Below are 24,672 nucleotides of genomic sequence, written 5' to 3' on the forward strand. Positions count from 1 at the left end.
AGTCCATTGTTCATTCAAGACACTCGTTCAAACAACAACAAACTTTCGTGTGATTTCACGGGAATGCTAGCTGCTAATTTCGCATGAGCGTTTTGATGAGCAGTTATTGATGGAGCTGCTTACAACAGATATTTACCAGGAAAATTTCGGGCGCTGATCTGTTGAAATACCTTAATTAACAGTAAATTGATAAACAAAGTGGTCCAAGGCTTCGCCGAGGCAATCTGCGCATTTTTTTCTCAGATTTTAACGGACAGTAGGGTAAAGTTCAATACTCAGATGACGAAACTGCATGTTTAGAAACCAAAAATACCCGTCCAAACACTCAGGGGCAATAGGACGTAAACTGACTTTCGGGAAAGGTCGGAGGGCAGTGACATCACGACGCTTTGTCACGCCTGTTCAGGAACATGCCGGCAAAGTATGTCACATAATACGTTAAAGCATGAGAGATTTTCGGCAACGTTATCTAGCAGCTTTTGGCTTTCTGTTGTCTTCAAATGGCCACCGAGAGATTTGCTGTGATACTGCACGTTTGCAGCCGTTTGCATACTGCACACCGACGACCTATTTTTGAATTTCTCACTGCTTGCAAATAAGATTATGGTGCCATGTGGATTTTAGGGCTTCAAATCGATACCTATCAATTTCGAAAATGGAATTTAATTTTTCTGTTTACTCTTATTTTACAGCAAATACCTAAAACTGCGTGAACTTAAGTGACGAACAAACACATTTCTCTATATCGTGTATTAGTAAAGATAGCAGGTCGGGTAATAAGAACGAAAGTAGGCGCAGAGTTGCGCGGGCGATGGCAGCAATAAAAACCAAAACTGTGCAAAATTGCAGTCGGAAGCAAAAAGAAGACAAGGACTGCATTTCACGATGACGGAAATCGAACGAGGCGAGTAAAAATGCACTGTCAGGAAAACCGTAAAGTGGATTTTGTCGAATCATAAATTGTTTCCAATAACACGGGCGATTTTACGCAAATCATGCACTTGACTTCTGAAATTGATTGATTTTGTTCATGAATCTCCGGTTTTGCTGTAACAATATTATGCGTTCTAGACGGATGCGGTTTCACGTAAGTTAATGCACCAGAACCTTTGTGCCTTGCCAGGGACCCCAACGATAATTCCAAGCAAGCAGCTATTGCAGTGCGACATTTGTAAAAAGTTGCAGCTACATCGCGAATACGAACCACGCCTTAAAGCAAAGGGTCCACGTTGTTAAAAGAGGATCTGTCAGGGGAGCTCCGGATATACTCGGAATATCTCGATTTGCATTTCGAGAAACGGCGAGCGTGAAAGGATCGCGAGATCTAAGGTGCGCGGGCAAATGTGCATAAGCGGCAGAAAGTGCAACCGTGAAAATGCGCCCACCCCACTTCGCCGTATAACGCCTCCCACCTGGACAGAATGCAAAGCAGCACCGGGAAACTGCGCTGATAATGCGCGGGCTTTTAAGCTTTTGCTATCCGGCGGTCACGTCGGCTCGTCCTGTGGACATGGCGACCTTTAATGAACGTTCGGGTACCTGGAGCTGAAGGTGGGCGAAGTTCCCAGTAGGCGTACATACGTTGCCGAAAATCACCCCGCGGTGGTGGCACAATGTTTCTATGCATACAGGCGATTAAAAACATATTAGCAATGGCTATTATAACATCTGTTACATTTTAATAATATGTTAGGCATTGGTAACTGTGGTCGCTAATTGTACGAGAGCGAGACGGCATGGAAGGGGAAGATTACAGTGGCTAAAAAACTCCAATAGTCGTCTGTAAACACTCTTGGGTGCTCTTTTGCAAATGAACGTTACACGCACAATCGCTATTGGAGCAAACCGCTGACAATGCGAACAACCAGCGTGAATTTGTTCGCGGGAGGCTCGAAACGCGACGTTTGCGAATGGGAGAACGGCACCACAAGTGTGGAAAAAATTCAACATGCACGGACCGAGAAAATTAAGTGATGTAAGAAAACGTGTTGTTCAAATTCACTTGGAAAAGCGTTCTCACTTGCGTAGAAACAACGAACACACCTACGTTCGGGCAACTTTCTGCATTGTGTTTCGCAGAAGAAGACGAGTGAGTCGTTGTTCAGCGGATTCGGCGCGCGTGGTTTGAAGTATGTAAAATGCGAAGTGCGTTTCTGAAACTGCGCTCGTGACACGATAAAGGGTAGAAAACGAAAGAAGCAAACGACGTGAATTGAAGAAGCACGCACATGGCAACAGGGAAAGGGTAGGGAACAAGAGAGTGCGCTCACGATTGTGAGAAACGAGTCCTGGCCGACTTCACAAGATTCAGAAGCGGCGTTGACCGGGATCTGGACAACTTGAAGCGGGCAGCAGCGGATCGAGCAATTTCGACACGCGAGGTCGACGTCGGAAGCGACGAACTTCTTTGCACAGATTTGTTGGTCTCAATCTCCCGTATCAAGTCGCGAACAGGTCGTGGGGACGGGTACTGGCGTCCGTCGGCGCCCGCGAGTTCGGGATGTGACGCAGTGGCCGACAATCGACGGTACGAGGAACGCATATAAGAGCTGCCCATTCTTTCCGACTGCGTCCGTCTCACGCGGCTTGACACAAAGCTGCGTGGAGACCCGGACAGGTCGGTGCTGGACTTGGGTGCGCGGTAAGGAGTGGCGCTCACCAAAGTGGCGAGGTCTTTAGACGTACCACGCGGCGATGACGTCACAGGGGGTGTCACGACGTCACCCGGGGGTTTTCGCGCAGGCGAGAACTTTCCCACAAGATCGCGCACTCGCGCGTCAGCACCCATATCATGTGTGACGTCATCGGTCTGTTCAAATACGTCACAATCGCCTCTATCTTTTGGTGTTAAACCACCCATAAGGAGTTTGTTTATAACTGCCGTGGGCGTCGAGGATTTCCTCTGTTTGGGCGATTCCGTATCTGATTTGCTGCCGCTCTTTCGTCCGGTAATCTTTCGCACGCGCTTCTCGATCTCTCGCGCCATCTGGCGAACCAGTCCGCGTCGCTTCGGTGGCGGCGCGGTTGTTCGCAAAGGCTCAAAAGACGCGATCGAGTCGGGTTGGTTCGGTGTGGAAAAGGACGATGACCTGCTGCTTTCATCAGAGTCGCTCATCAACTGCATTCCCACCTTCAAATAAAACTACTGTTAAGCGTGTGTATATTGCTTAAAGAAACCGAAATGAGTAACTGTTAAACTATTGACTATGGCACATTACCTGAAAAATGAATTACACACCAACATATTTTAGGTCTTTGACTCTGTGCTATAGTAATGCAAAGATTCTGTACCTCACGAATCACTTGCAATATTTCTGGGGAAAGCGGACCACTCCTTCTTCCCTCCGACCCACAGTTGTCTCCATCCTCTGGGATATTTACGTCGATTCCACCCGATTTGACGGGACTACTTGATAATCCGAAATCCGGAGGCGCGATGGTAAAGCTTTCGGCCGCCAACTCGTTTCCAGGTGAGTTATTGTTATTGTTCGCGTTCGGATTGAGTTTCGGGGACTCTCCGATGTAAAACTCGCCACTAGTCGCGCTATTGACGTCGTCGGTTTCCATGGGAACCTCGGCGACGGGCACAAAGGCGCACGACGAGGCCGACGGCGTGAGGGGGGAGTTTTGGTGACGACGCGAAGTTGGCATAGACATCGTACGCAGGAGAGGTTCGCCTTCGGGCCGGACCTGGGCGTCGGATGAGAGATCGGGAGGATTACGACTTTCGATGGCGGTGACGATTTTTCGTACGGACAGAGCTTGGGTTTCGGAAAAGGATCGGCTCCGAGTAGGCGTTGATCCCGCTGCGCCGTCGTCGGACCGTGGTGAGTCTGTGGAGCCCAACGTCTCCACTTCCATGCTGCTGGGCGGCAATGAGGCAGTCTTGTGGTGACCTTTCACAAACGCAGGTTTTCCGCTTTCTTCCTCGCCAGTCCCTATGAGCTTTCTATCTTCCGATGGGGATTCGATCCCAGCCACGATCGCTTTAACCGGCATCGTCGACTTCAGAGACTTCGGTTTTTCTTCATTCTCAAGGCTGTCAGCCGAGCCATGACCGACAAGACGCGACTTGATCAGGTCGATGTCCACCGCCGTGGCAGTCTTGTATGACGGGCTATTCATTGGCGACTTCATGGACGCGTGCTGCTCCACGATGCTAATCTCAAGGTCAGCGGGTCGTTTCATCGGTTCGCAACCGAGCGCCGCTGGTGACGAACAACGAGCTTTGACTGGTCCACGTTTGCTGTTCGACTTGCTGACTTGAGTGGCCGGGGCGCGGCTGTCCCTGAAAATTGACGTCACATTTAAGAATTCTTTCCGTGAACACAATAAAATTCCTTTTATAAGGAAAAGAATTTCCGTTTCCACATTGTCGACACACAGACATAACACTATTCATGAAACATGTTTTACTAAATTTCTTCTTTTTTGAAATTTTATTTGGCATCAATAAGGAAACAGCGGAGTTGCAAAACAACCACCCGCCCTTCTCTGAAGTTGCAGAAACCACGCGATAAATTGCCCATCCTGTGATCTAAGTGCAAACAAAGAATTTCTGATCCTCGCAAACACTCGTCTTGTGTCAATCTGTTATTTACTTCGATATCACCAAAGACTCGCAGAGCAAACAAATAAATTTAGTGGCAAGTTAAGGTGGGCGGATTCGTTCAAACAAGGTTTTATAGGAAACTCTACTTGTGTGCAGTGTGTCAGTGTCAGATCTTATTTCTTGCTGCTACTGGGAAAGTGAGGAAAGTCTCTGTACCTTGTGACGCTGCTGGACCCATATTGTGTGCGTGTTGTACAGCCTAATTGGGGTGTATTTCGTAAACGAAAAAACAGAATTGAAATGTTAAGTCAATACTGTTTCCTAAACAGATTATTATCGTGCGAAAATGCCCGGCAGTTTTTGCCAAACCTAACACCAAAACCGGCAGTATCTTACGTCATGAACTGGCAATAACAACGTAACGCGCCAAAAATAAGCAAACCAACCCACCCTGTATGGACGAAGACACTGTCCTCGCTGTCGGCTATCTCGGAGAGGTCACTGCTGTTGGCGGCGGTGTGACGTCGGTTTTGTTGCGTTCGCCGTCTTTCGGTGAAAGTCTTGCGCTTTTCCTCCGCCAATCGCAGTCGATCAACGTCGCTGGATTTGGGCAGGAGAAGTTCACCAGGTTCGGATAAGGGCAAACCTGCATTGAGAAAATTCATTTCTTGAGTATTACTTCAATGCTTATCGACCAGCGATTGCTTATCGACCAGTGTTTCTTGTGCACTCATATGAGCCATAGCGAATTTTTTAAGCGGGCAACGGTAAAAAATATTGCAACAACACCGAGCCACTGATATATCGAGTCACGTAATTTAACCAAAATATAACTGGTCCACGTAAAATTGAACGTGAAGATACAATAAACACAAACGGTCGTTTCGTTCCATGGCTTAGTCCGTTATGCTTCTTCGGCGAAAGTTTCCTCTCTGGTTTCGCATGGTTTACTGTTCAAACGCCATGAAGAGTCAAAAAATTCCACTCACCGTTCCTGAAGGAGTCGGTCGGGGTTTCGAGGGGAAGGTGTTGTTCAAACGACTCGTGGTTCGGGTTGTAAGGTCGATATCCCTCGTCCGGAGACCAAGATTTCGGCCTCGACACCTTGAGAAAATGCACGATGACGTTTGACTTTATTCTTATAAGCTTGATATGATCACACACAGAATTTGCATTTTCACAAATCTATATCTCCCCAGTGACATTCAACAACAATTTGTTTTGCGCTTGTACCCAGATTGCATCGTGTCACCATTATTTACACATGATGAAGCGAGAGGAACTCGCGAAAGCACGTGTTTTTGAAAAGAAAAATTCAGTCTTTTAACCGTGCCAAGACCAGGAAAGTCTCTGTTGAGACTGGAACAACGCCTTATCGAAAGGTTGGACTCTCAACCACGGGACTCGGCAGAGACTGAGACTTTGTGAGTCACTAAACGCATCACGATTCCACGGGCACAAAGTGACCAACGGTGATCATTGCCTACTTGTAACAATTTCCTCAATGCGCCGTGTGCAGCAACTGAGGAAGCGAGATTACGCTCGCGAAAGCTCACAGTCAGTGCACCAGCATAAGTACTATAATCATAGACCAGAGACTGACAAGTCGCATTGAAGAAATTGTTACAGGTAGCAACATTTTGCGCTGGATGCATTCGGCAAACGTTCACAGCGGCGTGACTCCATACGCTAGTAAACTTTTTATCACTTTCTAAGCCAACTCCGACAGACAGCAAAACTACCCAGACATACACATGTAGTCCCTCCCACTACCTTAGGTGTCGCCAGAGAGGTGATATCTAGCAGTCGCCGGTTTAGGTCGAAATCCCCGCTGTCATCCATTGTCTGTTCGCTGGGCGTGTTCTCATCCGTTATTCGAATGACCGGAGCCCCAGATCGCGGGGAAACTGCTCCTGTTAGCTGATGATCTTCCGCGATGCTTGGCTCTGAGAGACTTGACTCGGATCGGGATCGGAAGAGTTTGTTGTGACGCTGGGAGCTGCAGATAGAAAATAGGCTATTACACGTGGCTGTTTATTTTTGAAGAGCTTTTTCTGTGTATTGTGTACGATTGCGGCCTGTCGGCTTTTGTGCGGAACAGATATTCAGCTTGAAGTGCAGATGTATCTAAATAACTTCTAACTTTGGGTTTAGGTGTAAACGGCTTTAGGTGTAAACGGAAATGCAAAATCGAAAAATTCGCGAATTGATTTTGTCATTACTCGCAATTTTTCTCCTAAAACACAGAATCACATCACATGTTTTCAGCACATTTCGATTTATCACAAAGAACAAGTTCCATACAATTCGAATACCCACTCAAATCACCCTGCACCATATCAAACATTCATGCACGCCGCTTCATCACGAAGATAACTATAGTAAATCGTATACCTCGCAGCCAGGATACCCTCGTACTCGTGAAGTTGTCGCAGAAAAGCAGGGTTTGGATTGACGATATTACGGCAACCCTGTACGTATTCGAGCGCCACGTCCTTTGACCAATGCTTTTCCTTCATGAGGTAAGCGGCTACAGTTGCACCGGAGCGACTGATTCCCATTTTACAGTGAACAAGGCATTTGCCGCCTGCTTTTCGACACTCGTTGATAAACTTGAAGGTGTTGTTCCAGTACGGGAGGAGATCAGACTCCTCGACGTCGTAAAGTCGGATGTTCTTGTACGTGAAGTCGTCCGGAAAGAAGTTGTCAACCTCAAGGGTGACGTTGAGGATGTGTTTGATGCTGAGCAGAGATTTTTTTGAACGATATTAAACATATTTTGGTCTTGTTTTAAAGTGTTGCTCTGGTTTAATTAAAAGATTTGGAATAAACGTCATTTGTACGCTCAATGGACAAGCTATTAGTATGAAAACAAATCTTATTTTCAGAATTATAAGAAAATCTGTAAATAGTGTTCCTAAATCTTATGATGTTAGATAAATTGTCTTCACGCAAAAACATTTTATGAAAAAAGGTTTGGGAACCACTGAACTAAGGACAACAATAACTAGAAGCTGTGCGTTGCATTGGGACGTTTTTATCCTAGTTTCACCATTTTCAAGTTTAAAGGGGTACTAATATCAGAGTTTGGATCTTGTCCAAGAAAAGACAACTAACACGAAAACCTTACCCCAAATCCGTTAGTTCCTCAAAGTTGGACGCGTTCCACTCTGAACCGAGGTAGAGATAATCGAGTATTTTTGACGAACAATCCATCTGACGGAGGATATTCAGCATTTCAGTGTCAATGTATTCCATGTAGTTGGTGAGATCCATGTCGATCTTAATAGAAAAAGAGGCACAAATTAGAACTTGTTTGTTTTCGTAAAAAAAGGGAAAGATCATATACAACGTAAATCCGAACTAGTTGCCGAACAGTCATGACTGTTAACTGCAGTTAAAATAGCTTGTATGTAATTATTTCAGTTACCTTTCAAGCATTTTCAGTCAAAACAAGTAAAAATGAAGAAATTCCTTTTAATAACTGACTTATATTGAGATCTACCCAAAACTGCAGATGCAGGCCTAGCGATCACTGTAACTTATTTAATAATACTAAAAAACGCAGCAGCAGTAGCTTTTCATTACAGGATCTTTTTAATAAAGGTTTGATTTGTTAATTTTGCAAATAAAAATAAAAAACAAAAAATACCGAAAAGATTATGGGAAATTGTATACACCTCGACAAATAAAACAAACATGTATCGCCGCATGTTTGGTGCCCTTCCGTCACAAACAGTTATCGAACAATCAGTACATTTGTACGAAGAGCTTCTACATGGACTTTAAAATACTTCAGCTAAGTCACGAGTGCCATAAACGGGAGTTCACGAGGGGTTAAACATGGGGTGGCGTGAGATGGCATCAATCGTCAATATCAAGCGGGTATAAATTATTGTAACTGCAGACAGTTGACGATAGCAGTGACAGAGAAAATGGCAGAATCCATCCGGCATTTCCATGTACACGTGTAATTATCGCTTTCGGTGGGTTCACGAAATCAGGGGGCACTTGATGTAAACAGATCCAAAGAGATAAATTAAAGAAGATTAAGGATTTAACAAGTGTGCCTTTGTGTGTTTTGATTTGTTCAGGTAAATAATGCAACCTGGCAGAACTTTAAAATTGCATTATGCCTGACTTGCAGCCACAGTAGCTATAACGGAATGATCCAAAATCAATGTGAATTGAGAAAGAATTTGAATGAGAGGAAAAAAACAGCAAAAATAATCTTTGGAAAAAAACAAAACTTATATCCGAATTTTGCCGAGTTTTTACCACAAAAGGTCCAAGGTTCAACATTAATGTTATGCTTTTTCACAACATAATTCAAAGTTAAACAAATTTACACAAACAAGTTGATGAAAACATTTAAATTTGCCATAGGACAACATACAGCTTGCAAAAACCACAAAACCGCTCACCGTTTTCTCCAAGGTCTTTCTGATCTCTCTGCACGTACAGTTGTCCAGATCGAGGGACATCATCACCTGCTTCAGCTTACTGCGGATCAGATGTTCAACCGATACACGCTCGGGATCTCTGCGTAAAACACGTTCAATGTGACAAAGTGAAACCATTCCACGATACCAGCCAATGGTAGATCAGAATAAAAAAGCATGAAATTGTGGAAATTTTTTCAATGTTTTGCACATTTTTTTTTAGATAAAGGCGCTCCCAAAAATTTAGAAGTGTGGTCGGAGCCTTTGGGCGTGTCGTGCATATATTTATAGGCGTAGCTCCCGCGGTTAGCATTGGCAAACGCACCGAATTTTTTCTGGCAAATTCACCCAAGACAGACGTCATGTAAATTACAAGTCGGTAAACTTGGACGAAGTTTTTTAGTGGGATCAATTACTCTTCTTCAAAAAACGCGTGCGCCGACAAGTTCAGACACACGGGTGGAGTGGTTTGCGACCGCAGACAAGATCGGCGCGAAGCTTTCTTGGGAGTTTCTGCGGCCGCGTAATTACTGTCAGTTTCCATATCAAATCTCAGACACAGCGATTTCAAGAAAAAATAGAGCGTTTCGATGATTGCTGTTATAATAGTGCACTGGAGATCTACCACATCTGGAAAAGAATATACGCAGATGCTCTTTACCAGCGCGACAGTTCCATTGAACTAGGCCTTTATCAAAACTGCTGGCAACAGATACTCACGAATCAGCGTAGTAGTTGGGGCGCGTTGCCCACAAGTCTTCGTTATATTCCCATTCGTTGATGTAAAGCCGGTCGGATGCGATTCGACTCTGGTAGAAGCAGATCCATGTCAGGTAGAGACTCCCCTCGAAGTAGTTGTGTCGCTGAGCGACGTCCACGGCGCGGTGCAAAGTCTGCAGTGCCGACCTACGCGCAAGTCATTGTATTTATTCACATGGGAGGGATGGAAAGCGGTATTGCACCATCGACGAATTAGCAAAAGTTACCGATGTAATCAAACTGATTCCAAACGGAGCATTTCAAATAGCATGTTTGCCATTTCTATACATACCAGTTAACGTTAAAGGAAAAACAGGTCAACTGGTTAGTGTTTTGAAATACAGTGGTTACTTAAAGAAATCAAACAACAGTCGCCTAATGCGCTGAAAGCTTCAAGCGATTTTGGGTGAAGCAATGAATCGCCCGTAATCTCGCGGTTTCGCAAGAACTTGAGACATTGCGCTCACAATAAGATCGTAATATCCCCTGACACACAACAAACCACCAGTCGCTAAGCGGCGAACAAGGCCATGGCGGTTTTATTTGACAAGGCTGATGGCAAACGCGTTTGTTGATGCGAGAAAACGATGATCCCCAACCGAGTTCAACAATCTGGTGATGATATACTGCGGCTGGCGGTAATTACAAAATCCATGCTGCTGAGCCCGGGGGCTGTGACGTTAAGCTTTGCGGCAATGCAAATGATATGCTTTTCACATGAACCTTTAACTTGCGCCCTAACCCCAGGTTTGCGGCAGTCGGTAGGAGCCTAGTAAAAGTTAGGTAATTTCGCTAAACACAGGCTGTACGGGTGGTACTTACCACATGGCCTGGACCGAAACGGGCTTAAAAATGTGCTTGCGTTCATGGCAGATCACCTTGAAACCCCTGTGGAAATAATAATATGGGTTATTGTACACTAAAGTTGGGGTTAGGGGTTATTGTGGGTTGTTTTGGTGCATCAAGAAAGGAGGGTTGGTTCCAGGAAGCTACCATCGCTTCCGACGAACGCGAGCAGTGACGTTAGTTCTAGGCGTCTGACCGTGCTGTGAATGGCCGCATGACGTAGACAGTGGTGGCCGAGGATATTTGATTGTTGGAACGAAAGCCTGCAACCCTGTTGTTTACGCTTTGAGGTTGGTATGAGTGCCGGGTGCAATAATACCCGGTGACGGACTCAGGACGTTGATATCTATCGACGCACAGCTGTTGGTATTGTGCAAACGTACATCACAAAGGTGTACAAGACATTGGAAGGTGTCTTGGTCAATTCCCAACATAAAATCCATCAAGCAAAATGCAAAGAAACGCTATGTCGTATTACCCGAATATCGCAGTAAGTAACTTACCCATCACCGTCGAGCCTTATGCTTGTATCGCACCAGATGGGAAGCACCAGTCCTATAGTGCATGTGGTGCTCTCACGCGTGGCAAAGTCGCAGCCGACGATGATGCTTTCGTCCGTGTCTTGTCTTCCTGTTGTGCTTATTATCACCAGGTAGCGCCTGTGTTCGGGTTTCCAACTCTCCAAACGAACCGCCTGAAAGTTACAAAATGTATTAATAATTTAAAGCTACTATTTCATACAACTGAAACAAATTCCATGACAGGATAAACACAAATTTATTACCAGGGCGCTATGTTTTTAATACGTTTATATATTGCGCACTTAAGGTATAGTCGGTATTCTTACTCCAAATACACTTGAGTTTTTGGATTATTTTTATACAGAATAAATGATACTATTCGCCGCGAACAGACGATAGATGATCACAGTTCATCTCACCAGTTTAATGTTGTCGTGAGGTCGGAGACGGTGGAAAATGGCGCGAAGATGGATTTGAAGTTCGCCTGTTGAAAATGAATTCTTATTTAGTTGTTTGTTCGTTTCTCTGTCTTCAATTATTTCAGCAAACCCGAGACAATAGTGCTAAAATGTATGATGTAAAAACATCATGTGTCTCAATAGGCCTCAGTTGAATTTACTTAAGAAATTGTGATATTGTCGTCTTATAAAACTTCTTTTTCAAAAAAATCGCCAAGGCCCCAGCAACAAAACATCACAACCCTTTCCCGTTTACATGGAACAAGGTCGCCACAACAAGTGGTCATGAAAGTTCACTGTTCATTTAAAACAACGAGTTCCCGCTTTTTACACAGTAAAACTGAGAGGTCGGATTAGGAAGAGCGCGGTTGCGACGGCACACAGTAGAGCAACATGCAATGTGAACACGGAATCGGATTACACAGCCAGTAATCGGCCTCGAACGATAAACCACCATCTCCATCTCCATCTCCATGCACACGATTTAGCCGTAAACGAGCAAAAACCTAAAATGCTTTGGCGAAAAAGGGTACCAGTAAAAAATGTAAAGTTAGTTTCTAGGTCGCATTCCGACGGTGTTGCCGGCATTTCCACTTGTGCGGAAAGCGAGAAACAGTCGTCGAATCGCCCGAGGAAAACGGGGTGGCAACGCGGAAATTCCGGACATTCTTGGCGCTGCTTGTACGAGTGGAAATTTACGGCAGTTTTTAACGCGAGGCCGCGCAGCCCGCTCGATCCCAATGTGGGTTTGGACACGTTTATAACATCCCCGAACAATGTGGTTCAAGATGTGAAGTGGAAAGTGGATAAACGTGTCTCACGTTTCGAATAAAACACGGGGTTAACAGGATTAATCAGAGAAACGGATTGCCTGGTTTCGAACAGATAACACCATTGTAACTTAAACTGGGAGTGCCAAGCGGTGGTAGATATTATTTGTAACAAGGCGTCTACACTCGGCAGTTGCCAATGGAAGATCGCTTTCTGTTTTTTTATACGTTCTATCCAAATAGCATTAGTTTCCTTTTAACACGGCCGCTGCTTGTGCGCACGTGATTTCTTTGTCCAATAATTAAACACAGACCATGACTTCGTCTCAGAAAGCGAAAAACAAAACCTGTAGCAATCAAGTTGGACACATAACCCACTGCGTCAAGCGGCGAGAGTTAATATTTGCTTTCTTCGGAAAAAAAGACAAAGACAGATTTCATAATGCACTGCCTTACGTATGGCAATGTTTGCCAAGAAGGCAGCACGCTATCTTCTGTTTACTAAATGTCCGTTCAAGCTATTGTCCTTTCACCAAACCTGATTGACGCTTTAGTGAGTTTGCGTAAGGCGAAATACGGGAAACGACGCACGGTTACAAACCGGCTAAGATTGAGCCAAAATAAGAAACGATTTCCTACCCTTTCCTCAATTTAAAATTGACCCTTGACAAAAAAAAATAGCAACTGTTCATCAGTGATGTGGCAAAAAAGTCTATCCAGGTAATTGGCGCTGCAATGATTTGCGCCAGCACATTTACGAATCAACCGAACGTGGTTAACGGTGAGACATTTTTTCAGGTTATATCCAGCAGGATGAAATGTAGAACACAAGGCGCAAAGAACAAAGCAAAAATTGAAGCAGGCACGCCTGTGCTCGCCACACATACATACTGTATATGCTCCACACGGGCGCCAGCGGAAAACGTCTATCGGATCGACGAAAGGCCACTAGAAAGGCATTGTAAATCACCCTGCCTGTACGTGACACACGTCCAGCTGCCAAAACCGAAGCTGCCATTGTTTTTGTTCCACGAACTGACGTTTCCACAATTTCGTTTCTTTTTCGAGCGACAACCTCCATCAGTCGGAAACCGCAAGCTTTCATGTATTATTTATGCGCGCCTGATCTCTGCGCACGTGACCGTTCCGTTACACATGAATGCGTACTGCACACTGACCATGGAGAGTAATTTTACAAAAGTTAACACAGCAGTTACAGGTTTGCGTTCATTTGAATCAAATCGAAACACACAACAAGGGTTAAAAGAAGGTTCTTCCGAAACAAAACACACATTTAAAAGCGGGGTCCTTAAATTTTGAGCACAAACGGCATTAACCACTATTTGCAGATGAAGAAGGCTGCAATTGTTGGTGGACGGCCAACGCATGCATAATATCCCACCATTGTGTCGCTCATGATTGGAATGCGATAGCAGACAATCGATTATGATATGAATAGCTCAGATGAGTAAGGCATGACACAGAGAGGTGTTTGCCATCGCTTCGAAGCTCTTGCACAGCACGCCGCGAGGCCTTATAGCATATACAGGGTTGTAGATGCACTAAACTACACTGGTGTATGATTACCACGTTTTGCTAATTACAGTGGGAAAAAGCGAAACATTTTCCATTTCATATTTGCTTGGGACAAAATCAAACGAGAGCTTGATTGCAAACCAAACATAAAAGTCGATTGTGACGCGTCACAAAATTGACCGACAGACAACGCAGTTAAAGGACAAACATACTGAATAAACGATTGCTGTTCGCAGTTACCGCTGTGACCTTCAGTTTTAAAGCAAGCATAATTTCCTGGGGATTTCACGCAGCGCAAATGCATACACACGGGCAATTACACTAATGATGTGTTGTTGAACACACCTAAGAGCATATTCGCCCTGTTAAACGACGGCAGCGATCGTAAACGTATTTTAACGAGCACTACAATTAGCAAACGGGCCGTGAAGTAGAGGGCGCGCTGTGAACCACCAATGATATCGCTTGCAGCGACAGTGGGAATGGAAAAGTTACGCAAACAATCAACATTGGGTCCGTAGGATGGTTTTCGGCTGTCCACGTGTGCAAGTATTTAACTTTCGGGTTTGTTATGTTACATCCCTTGTTTCCATTTATTTTGGGAACTATTACTTAGTTCTTTACAGGTCCAGGTAAATTTACGAAGGGCCCGCAAACTTGATTATTTTATAAAAGCGGTCCGTGATTACTAAGAGGTTGGGAACCACTGCAATAAACCGGCACGCTCCACAGGGATCAACAGATTGCCCCCCAAATCTCACTTTCCTCACAGAAATGATGTTTGGATCGATGTGGAAGCCTGGGAGCATTTACATCTGTGACGTCACAAATCCCCTTGTTGCGTCACGGCTGTAGGTGGGCAAGGTTAATTATTGAAATAACGCCAAGTGCTTTTGCAAGCGTGTTTTACGATGATTACACAGTCGACACTTGGACGTTTTACGTTCGACACAGAAGTGCGTGTTCCCACGACGTTACGCAGATGTTGATTGGAGTTTCATTTTCCACTAAATATTTTTTTGACGCCGCTGTATGGGCCACACTGGCCCTTGGTGCTCGGCACAGTATGGGTCCGTCCTTCATGGTCGACCATGGACTTACATTACTCATCACCACGTTCAGACAAACCGTTTTGCCAAATCGATGAATTTATTAAAAAACAGTACCAGAAGGACCCTTATCACAAGGACCAACTGAAGTCAAACACAGGGCATCAAATTGAGAAGTGGCTTTCAAATGACATTCAAGTTGATAACAAACTTTGGGCAGCACAAGCAGATCCCACTGTATGGTTTGTTCAACTTACCTTGAGGCAATTTAAACTGACTCTCGTATTTTCGTAGCATGGCGCGCTGGGCAACATCATGGCGATCGTGCATGCTGGACATAGAGGTTGCTGTGGACGGAGTCTGGTCGACAGGCGATCCCTTGCGCTTGGTAGCGTTTGAGCCGCTTCTAAAACGGCTCTCAGTAACCACGGGTTGCCGAACGTACGAGCTGGGCGTCGAGACATTGGGCATGGTGGCCACCACGCACGAACACATAATGTTGCTTTTAGAGTACGGGCTCAGCGCCCTTATGTTTGTTCAGCCAATGTATGCGGCCCTCTGACAGGACGCGAAACTTAGTCCCTTGGTCGAAGCCTTACATAGTTCTTAGGTGAGTTGGCACGCCTTCTGCAAGCGAAAACAAAACGCAGAAAGTTGAGTCGGGTGTTCTGGGTGCGTGAGAAGGCTTCGCAAGAGAAAAGCGCCTTACGTAAAGCGGACGCGAGCTGCGCCGGAAACTGGACTGCTCGAATTGATTGGCCACTGTGACGCAACAAAGCCCGCGCTTCGGCCAATACATCGGCAATACAGAAACATTTCCCTGGCTCGTGCAACTGCGCCGGGGCTTTCTGATAAAGCGCCGCAACCGGCTTTCGGACGCGCAGTTCTATTGCTGACCGGAAGAAGGGTGGAGGCAAAGCCATTCTATTACGAACACTTAATTGCATGGTGAATGAGTCATGAAGATTGCCAAAGCAATAGAAATGATATCACTCGGTGCGTGTTAAGCCCATATTACAATGCATAAATGTTCACTGACGAGGCGCAACAACAGATTACATCACACTCACACAACGGCGGATTGCTTTGCAAATGAGCTTGATAAACAACGCGATTTGAGGGTCGATCCACTTCTGAATTATGCACTGATATTTCACGCCAGATTTTACTGTATTCAAATGAGAGCGTGGCGAACACTCTCACTGAGATTTCGATCTCTAAAGTGACTGTGGTGCGTGAAACACAAACACTTCCACGAACTCTGTCGCTGACATTAACCGACATCCGCTGCCAAATAAGTGGCTACATAACCAGCCCGACAACATACAATACGTACTGTTACATTTTGCTTGTAAAGTTATAAACCCGGTTTCAGACAAACCAAAATCATCGGGTTGTCTGTCTCTCTATCCTATTTATTACAGCCGCTCACGGCCAAATAAAAGCCTGTTCTTCCGTGCCTTCCGATAGGTGCTTCCATTGCGGGCTGCCATCGATCGAAACCTATATGGCGCACACTGAACGCAAACTGAACGCACACTGAATGGCAATAGGAGCAGGCGGCCTTATATGGAGCCTGCTTGTCATCGACGCGCTCACATCCCAGTCTTATGCACGTTGCGCTAATTGCGCCTTTCGGTTGGTAAGCCAGAGCGTGGTTGACCTACTTGCCATCCGTTCAGTGAATTGTCGGCGGGTTTGGAGACGAGAGACACTTCATTTGCACACCTGACCGTGACGATCGTTGCTAGTTTTCAATGAACTGTTAATTGGGGTTTTTAAATTGTTGGCATGGCAACAGGTTGGACCCTGGGAAGCAAGATTATAGCAACTAAATTAAACGAGTTGGTCGCCTGGCACCTGTTGGTTTACATCATGGAAACGTATCACAAGTACATGTTATTAGAGCTCCTGTTTTGGGCATTTGCGTCTAAACAAAGACGCATTCATTATGCGGGTCCCGATGTCCTTAGACAGGCTTTCGGTTTAGGTTCATGAAACTGCTTGGCATTAATTCCGGCCAGCCAAAAAACATGAGCTTGAATAAGATAATGAAAGGTATCCAAACTGAACAATTGGGTTCCCACGGCTCCTTACTTGGCTAGAGTCGCCCGACACGTTATCACTATATGGCACCGCATATTCAGCTGTGGGGCAAATTGTTCGTGACATGAATAATACCGCTAGGACAATTTGTTTGGGTGCTGTGATGTCACTATACAGGTAAGAAGGCAATAAACTACACCCCCGCCGCACAGGAAACTCATTTCGTATTTACGAACGGAAATTCAAACAGGCGACATGAAAAAACTTTAAAGTGGAATTAACAATGTCGTATTTAGCCAAGTTTGGAAACATGTCCAATGACGGTTATCGGTGTACTTGCAATAGAAAACAACTCGTGAAGTGACTGATCAACTCCATGATGCGTATTCACAATTACCACACGGGTGAAATTAAAAAAACAATGCCTTCCTACGCATTTTGCATCCAAACCATCCACTGTGGATGGTGTCACGTGTTGTGCGACGGTTTGCATCCAACACAAAACCAAGAAACATGCGGTAACTTGCCAAACGGGGACCTTTCACGTACCTGTGTTAAGTGGAGTGCAACCAGCCGGCGAGCGGTGGCAGTGAAACTTAGGAAAGGTCTCAATGTGTCGAGTATCGGACAACGCGTTTCGCCTGAGTAGGCTGATCGAAAACCCGCGGTTTTGGTTGGCGCCTGCTTTTTGCTACTATATTAGGTGCATGCTGCTTTCATCTCGAGTCCAACAACCACGTAGATAATTGCATAAAACAAAAGCTACACCTGATGCGTGGTCCTCTGTAGGCTCGGTAAAGCGATTGATTAGAGGCAACCTGGCTTAAAGTCTACGAAACGCAAGGTTTACTAAAACCTACTGTCCATGGGAATAAATTTGCTACAAAGTATTCCTTTCTTTTCTGTTTAAGTTTACCAACTCTCCTTTAAACTAAGCTCCAACTTACAGCGGGTCAGACGTTGGTTATTTCCTGGAACTGCCATTGTTTACAACCTGTTAAACTGGCGATCTGAACTTTAACGAGTGTTGCGACACTATTTCTAAACAAAACTGAACCGAAACTGCAATACAATGTGTTAAAAAAAACACCACCGATTCAAAGTGCAACGAAACAAAAGCGCCTCGTCAACAACACACAAAGAGAAAGCGTAACTCGAAGCTAAGCGATCAGACAGAGCCTTCGCTTGCAAGCCACAGAGCGTATTTTAAACCGTCAACGCTGAAGCACCATCGCGACTGCACTTGGGCTGGCGCTGGGGTCGAGCGATGGCGATGGTGAAAGCGTGAGCGTTACGTCACAAGTAGGCTCGTTTGATTGTAGAGCGCAAACTACTCGTCGTCGTTCGACAAACAAGGGATCACGACAAAGGAGCGATCGCGATTCAGAGAGAGCACGCGTGTAGTCTGCCAGTCCATGTTTGTGAGTATTGTTATGAAGGTGAACGACCGCCTGAGAATGCAATCTTTTTACGGAAAATCAATGGCTGCGGTGTACGTTTTTTCACACGGTTTTAAGCGTTGTCCTGCACTGCGTTCAATAAAATGAAAAATAAATGCATCAACTTTCCTGTCTTTGCTGTTTTTTCTAGACCCTGTCACATACTAACTAGCTTGCTCTGGTTTAAAGGCAAACTTATGTAATGCCTCACGGTTTAGCACATACGTTGACATTAAGGCTTGGCGCGTATGGCTTAGTACCTCGTTGACCAGCAGCCAGATGGGCTCACCTCGCAAATCTACAAGCGCTTTTGCTAACCTAGCCTGAAGTGGAGATACGTGTGTACACAAACTAGCGGGAGAGCGCCGGCGATTAAACGACAAACGAGATCTCTGATACGGGAAACGATGTCTTCTGGCACCCGGACGAAGGCACATTACACGCTGTAGGTGAGAGTAAGCGGTGGCCCGAGGGCCGCGTGTCAAGCAATCTCCAGTCATGTCGTAAAATTCGAGCGCTTAATAAGCAGCAATAGCGATGATTCGCCAACATGTACGACTTACATTGTACAGACCCTTGTTGTTGTTGTTACAACAGCAATAGGTCGACCTACTATATATGCGCAAACTGGAGCTAAATTAATTTCCTTCGATGCTGACACTGTATGTCGTATACACGTGTCAGAATGCGCGGTTAATCAGTTGAAGACTATTTATAAGTTGCGTGGGGCCTGGAACGCAGGCGAGTGTAGTATTGATTGCTGCACCAAATCCGTGACGTCATCGGCTGGACGCGGTGTTGAATTTTGGCTTATTGTCATATCTCGGCGACTTGCGCAACAATTCCCCACGCAGTAACTGCGGTCACGTGAGGATGCGGTTATTTCCCTGAAATTTCGCTGCCTCAGTTTCCTGCATTTTCGGGCGGCAAGGCAACGTGCGGTCAATTAGGGTAGTGCGAATCCACAATGACGTGCGGTTTACTGCATTGAGAAAGGTCAGTACCCACTACAGTCATTACATAGAGACTGAGTCGCCCCCGGTTGACTGGCCCCAGAGGAGTTAAAAATGAAGCAATACCTAACCAAAAAAGGCAGGTTGATAGTTGATATGACAGACTCAGCTATAAAGCAAACGCTATCTTTAAACTGGCAGGTAAATATAACAACGCGCTTGTGCTTCTGTGCGACTTTGTAAGTTAATATTTATCATGGGCATGTCGCGTTTGTGCGTCTGTTCGTCTGTTCGTTTGCTCTTTCTGCTGTCAGTTTTTCCTTTAAATCGCGAATTCACCGCTCTCCTATCTGCAGCTGCCACCAACGAACCACGACACAAAGGCACCTTGCAATGCCATGTGTTACTAAACGATAATGTTCTCGCTACGACTGGTAGGAAGCGCACATAGAAATCCCTTGAGACGAGAATGTGCCTCACGGTGTGCTTTCGCCTCGAACTAAACGGAGCGTTTTTTACAGTGACAGTTTCACTGTTCGGTGTGAGAGTGGAGACAACCATTATATTGGCCATTCGTTGCACTGCACACGCTCAAAATCTCTTGAAACATAAAATACTGGCGACTATTGCATCGGTGAAACACGGCAACCCAGATTATATTCCATACATGCTGGCACACACGCAATATCTCGTCCGACACAACTTATTACACTGCCCCAGCCTTGAAACAGGCACGTTAGGACGACGCCACGCAACTAACAATTAACGTGACTTCAATTAAAATCGCGGCACTCGGCCGAACAAAAAAGGCAGGACCGAAAGGTTGTCATGCCAACCAACACTTTCATAAGCATATCGGTATCGAAGCAACGGACGCCGTCACGTGGCTGTGAGGGGCCGCCGAGTGTTCTTCGACCACCTGGGAATATGGGGTGAGGATCGAATATTGATACTTCGCGGTCTTGTTTGTTGTCATGCACAAACCGATTCGGGTGACGTCATACATGAAGCAATAGAAATGGACAGAGATTTGCTATTTTTGCTGTTTCTGTTCGTGTCGCGCTAATGTGTTGCGTCATACCAAAAATCTTCATTAAAAGCATATAAGTTTATTCAAGCGGCTCTCTGTCAAATCAATTAAAGTCAGAACGGGTTGCTTAAAGTCGTTTTCACCCAAATCCACTTCAGTCGTCGCATGGGGGTAAAATTGGAAAACGGAAACTCCAGACGGCAGCAGTATGTTGACATTGATGGGATCGGTGACCTCACGCAGACACAACATTTCGAGCGATTTTCAGTGAGATGTAGCTGCCCGAAAAAGAACATGGACTGCGAGTTTACTCGTTGCAAGTCCCTTTAAGTTACTCTGCAGAAATGAAAAATTGGCCATAGTAGCGTGAAGTAAAGCTTCGATGTAACACACGATTAAAACAGTACAATAATTTCATCAATGTGGAAGTAATTTCAGAGTAGAAGGCTCAAAAGGACAGAAAAGAGGAGCAAGTGAAATTTACATTGGTGGGACAAAAGACAAACCTGAACTTGAACAAGCGAGCATATGTGCTTAAAAGACAAACCGAAAGCTTTCTACGCTGCGTGCGTTTTAATGTGGCGCAAGCGTCGTGACCACCCGCGCCAACAAACGTAATCAACTGCTCATATGTGTGTAAATGGATCAATGACGCAAATATCCGCTGTGATCCGTCAGAACAATATATATAGTAAGGCAATGTCATACACTTATAGTGGTTTCGCCACTGCGCGATTTTTTTTGGTTACATTGAATAAAAGCAGCGACGGAATGCCAATATTTTGTAAAGCTAACTTTAATAACGACCAACACCCGTTAATAATGAAATAGAACAACACCGACTTCTCGTATGCGGATAATTCTCCAACCCATAGCCTTGCATCAACATTTATACATACTGGACTTTTTTGTAGGGTGTTTGCAGAACTGTGTATATGGTACAACCATGTGTTCATGACATATCCGAACATTCAAATCCACTGAATGTAACTTGTTTTTCACTAATTTGACTGGACAGCAATGTGGATTGGTTGGTCCGGTAAAAGAAAGAAAATGAAACTAAAACATCGTATCACATCGGCGTTCACGCAGCCTCGTTAATATTTAATAGCAAGGATTCAATCTGTTGTGGGATATTAGCGTAAGAATGGCCACTGAAATATTTTCTAATTGTGACTTAAAACACACCTATACAAAGAGAAACTAAACTACATGTTAAATATAGGTTTTGTCTTTCTTGTAAATAATTAACAATTTTTTATATCGGAATTCTAAAATCCGTAACCGAGCAATTAAAAAAGTTTATGTGTTTGCACTGTTGTATAAAGGTATAATTTTACCTCAAATAATTGGATCGGATACAAAGGTCATGCCTAAAATTAATGGAATCAGTATCTTTCTTTTGTTTTTAAATGTCATAGGCCATCAAAAACTATCCCAAAAATGCATTTAATTGTAGCCTCCGCTGACGGTTCCAAGCTGTTCGGTTCTCGTAACTTTATTGTACTCGTTTACGGCGTAACTTTACGTGTCATTACGGCGGGAAAAATAAACTTGTGAAATTAAAGCTATTGCCACTGACCGCCAAATTTCTTCACGATGGGAAGGTTGGCTGTGGCGAGGCTCGTCTGTCTGGGAAGAATCAACGCAGCTCCCTTTACCGCAAAGAAGTTCTCGCTGACGCTTCTGCAATGTAAACTATGACGTCATAACCGTGACAGAGACAAGTAGCGAAATCGAGAATAGTGATAGTTCACAAGTTCAGCGACACCCGAACAGGGCGACTTCTTGTGAATGGGTTTTGTGACGTCGAATTAACCGGGTAGCCTAATGTTTCATGAGTAAACCAAGGGTAAGTTCGTATAGATTGTTTTGCAAGTGCTAGTTGTTAGGTAACTTGTTTATGTGTTGCAAACTAATCGACCACAAATTTACGTTGACCAAACACAATAAAAAAAACAAAACAAGGGTGGATAAAAGTTTTCTGCGCGCACGAAACCAAGAACAGGGCCCAGTAGCTGTAGTTCTCATCCATAAAATTCAGGTGAAAGCACTATGACGAACTGCCAAGCACCAAGACCAGACTAAACAAACAACGGTCCGTGCGCGCCATCCAGCGACACAAGAACGATATGCGTCAGCAAAAGTAAACAGGCAGTGCGGGCGACACAGAGGGACCACCAGGAAGTGGGGAGGTATAAGCGGCGCTTGCGAAGAGTCACGAACTGGGCTGGGGCGTAAGCATGTATAGGTTGCTTCCTCATTAGGGCACACTTTAGAAACAATCCCCTAGCAGTCAATGCAAAGACACTGACTATTGCACAAGAACCAGGGTTACATTGGCAATTAATGTGTACTTTTATGTTCCCGCTTTTGTAAAGAATGAATTGAGCTTTGGACAGCCAACAATCATTAGTTTTGCAAAGTTTAAAGATTTTCTATTACAGATTTGTCAGGAAAAACATTACCTGATACTGCTGCACAAACCAAAACTGTAGCAACTGTATTTTATCATACTCACCCCTGTCTGACAAGGCGCCTTGATTTTGCAGGTGATTCAATGCATTCCCCAACAACATCTTCATTCTCCAGATTTTCATTTCCATCATCTTCTGTGTCCTATCACATGCATTATATTTTTCAATTGTTTATGCTGAAAAACGGCATTACATCGAAAAAATGAATTTGCTTTGTCTTGAGGAAAAAATACATTTAAAAGAACAATGTACTAGTCTTTTGTGCATACAAAATCATTTTTTTTTATCTTATGTTGGCATATTTACTCATTTTAGTGTAGGTGGACAACAATTACACGTAATTGATACTAGTTGCTGTAACACTGAAATTCATGCACAGTCAGTGGCTATAATGCATTACACTCATGCCTGGGATGTTGTGAGTAATGCACACTTCATCAATTTTCACCGTCAGTTTAGCTCATGTGAATAGACGGAAGAAAAGTATGCAGCCTTTTCCTGTCCAATGGCTTACATTCATTGCCCGGACTATGAAAACCACATAAAAACACAACCATTTTAATGGCTTTCTTTCAACATTTCATAAAGGCTTTATGGGAAATGTTTTTCATTGCATTATTGTGATGTAGTGACAAAACAAAATAAACAATGTTTCAATCTGTTATTATTATTGCTAATAAGGTGTTGTTATCATGAAGTCTAGTGAATATTCACAATATTTCTGTTGAAACACCATTTACTTAAAATAAAACAATTGTGTATAGAATACTCAAGTGATACATATTTCAATTGTGGTTTATGACCTGCTTATCCCAGCATACATCATGCTTATATTAGTAGTACAAATTATTAGTAAATTAGTATTCCAATAAATATCACAGAATCCAGCTTTGATAGCAACAAAGACATACGCAAAATGTAATTACAATGCATTCTTTTCAATGCCAATGAATTCTTATTAGATGGTTCAGTTGTGTAGTTGGTCTGAAATTTTGGTGGGCATCAAATGTTTTTTGGTTTAAACAAGTAAGGTTTTTGATTAAATACATTGCCCAATAAAACAATAAGAGTACACAAAAATTTACTTCAATGAAAAATTAGCCACAATAAAATACATATTTCAATATAAAAACGAATAAAGGTGATTATGGCCAGTGCTAAATTTGGAATAGATCGTCTAAAAATCTGGCTACGCTAATGAAATGGTTGAACACTAGTGGCCAAAAATTTGGACCAAACATAACTAAAGAATAACCACACTTTTAACAGTTGACAAATCCAATAACAAATGATTCAATGATTTGATTCAATTTTAACCGAAGACTATTGCAGTGGAAACCTTAAACCCCTTGTACAATTGCAAGGACATATGATGTAACATAATGCAAAGAAGTATCAACTTACTGAAATGGATGAGGATTCTGAGCTGGAAACAGATGGACTTCGTTGAACTGTTACTAGTGACATTGTAGCAAACTTTGTTAATGACAATGGTTTCTAAAGATAACTAGTTTTGGTCAGAGCTTCATTGGGCATATTGAATGCCTAAAAATAAATAAAATTACTTTGATTAGCGATTCGAATATCTCCAAGGATGCAACCTGGTTGAAAACTGCAACTGCAAATCTTCATGATGAAATTAACACAAATTATTCATCGAAAGCTGGTCGTCAAGTAAATAAATCATTTGTCCGCTATCAATTACTGTTGCTCATAAAACAGGAAAACAAAGATCGAGCGATTTAAGTCATTTTGCAATGAATCTGTAAGCACCTTTCACATTCTGTTAGCTCG

The 24,672-nt window shown here is 43.9% G+C and overlaps 1 protein-coding gene across 2 annotated transcripts; it reads right to left on the reverse strand.

The window, feature by feature from the left end:
- Positions 1-731: 731 nt before the first annotated feature.
- Positions 732-24,419, reverse strand: LOC145912713 (uncharacterized). 2 transcript variants are annotated; one of them, XM_083000272.1, is made up of 15 exons: positions 24,283-24,419; positions 22,923-23,020; positions 21,984-22,087; positions 11,540-11,604; positions 11,103-11,293; positions 10,576-10,641; positions 9,715-9,900; positions 8,977-9,094; positions 7,683-7,834; positions 6,947-7,294; positions 6,326-6,551; positions 5,542-5,656; positions 5,003-5,198; positions 3,292-4,288; positions 732-3,130 (listed from the first exon to the last, which is right to left on the reverse strand). In XM_083000272.1, the coding sequence occupies exons 1-15, from the start codon at positions 24,343-24,345 to the stop codon at positions 2,267-2,269; spliced, it is 3,789 nt and encodes a 1,262-aa protein (XP_082856398.1). In that variant the 5' UTR covers positions 24,346-24,419; the 3' UTR covers positions 732-2,266. The 2 variants fall into 2 exon arrangements, with proteins under 2 accessions (XP_082856398.1, XP_082856399.1); XM_083000273.1 differs by lacking the exons at positions 21,984-22,087; positions 22,923-23,020; positions 24,283-24,419 and adding an exon at positions 15,191-15,556.
- Positions 24,420-24,672: the final 253 nt, after the last annotated feature.

This window comes from Ascidia mentula, chromosome 8 (assembly GCF_947561715.1).
Source record: "Ascidia mentula chromosome 8, kaAscMent1.1, whole genome shotgun sequence".
Classification (NCBI taxonomy): domain Eukaryota; kingdom Metazoa; phylum Chordata; class Ascidiacea; order Phlebobranchia; family Ascidiidae; genus Ascidia; species Ascidia mentula.

Coding starts and splice junctions, on each gene's coding strand:
- LOC145912713 (XM_083000272.1), bottom strand. CDS start 24,345: ATGTCACTAGTAACAGTTCAACGAAGTCCATCTGTTTCCAGCTCAGAA. Junction 23,021..24,282: donor CAGAATCCTCATCCATTTCA/GTAAGTTGATAC, acceptor TGCATGTGATAG/GACACAGAAGATGATGGAAA. Junction 9,901..10,575: donor GTTTCGGTCCAGGCCATGTG/GTAAGTACCACC, acceptor ACTTGCGCGTAG/GTCGGCACTGCAGACTTTGC.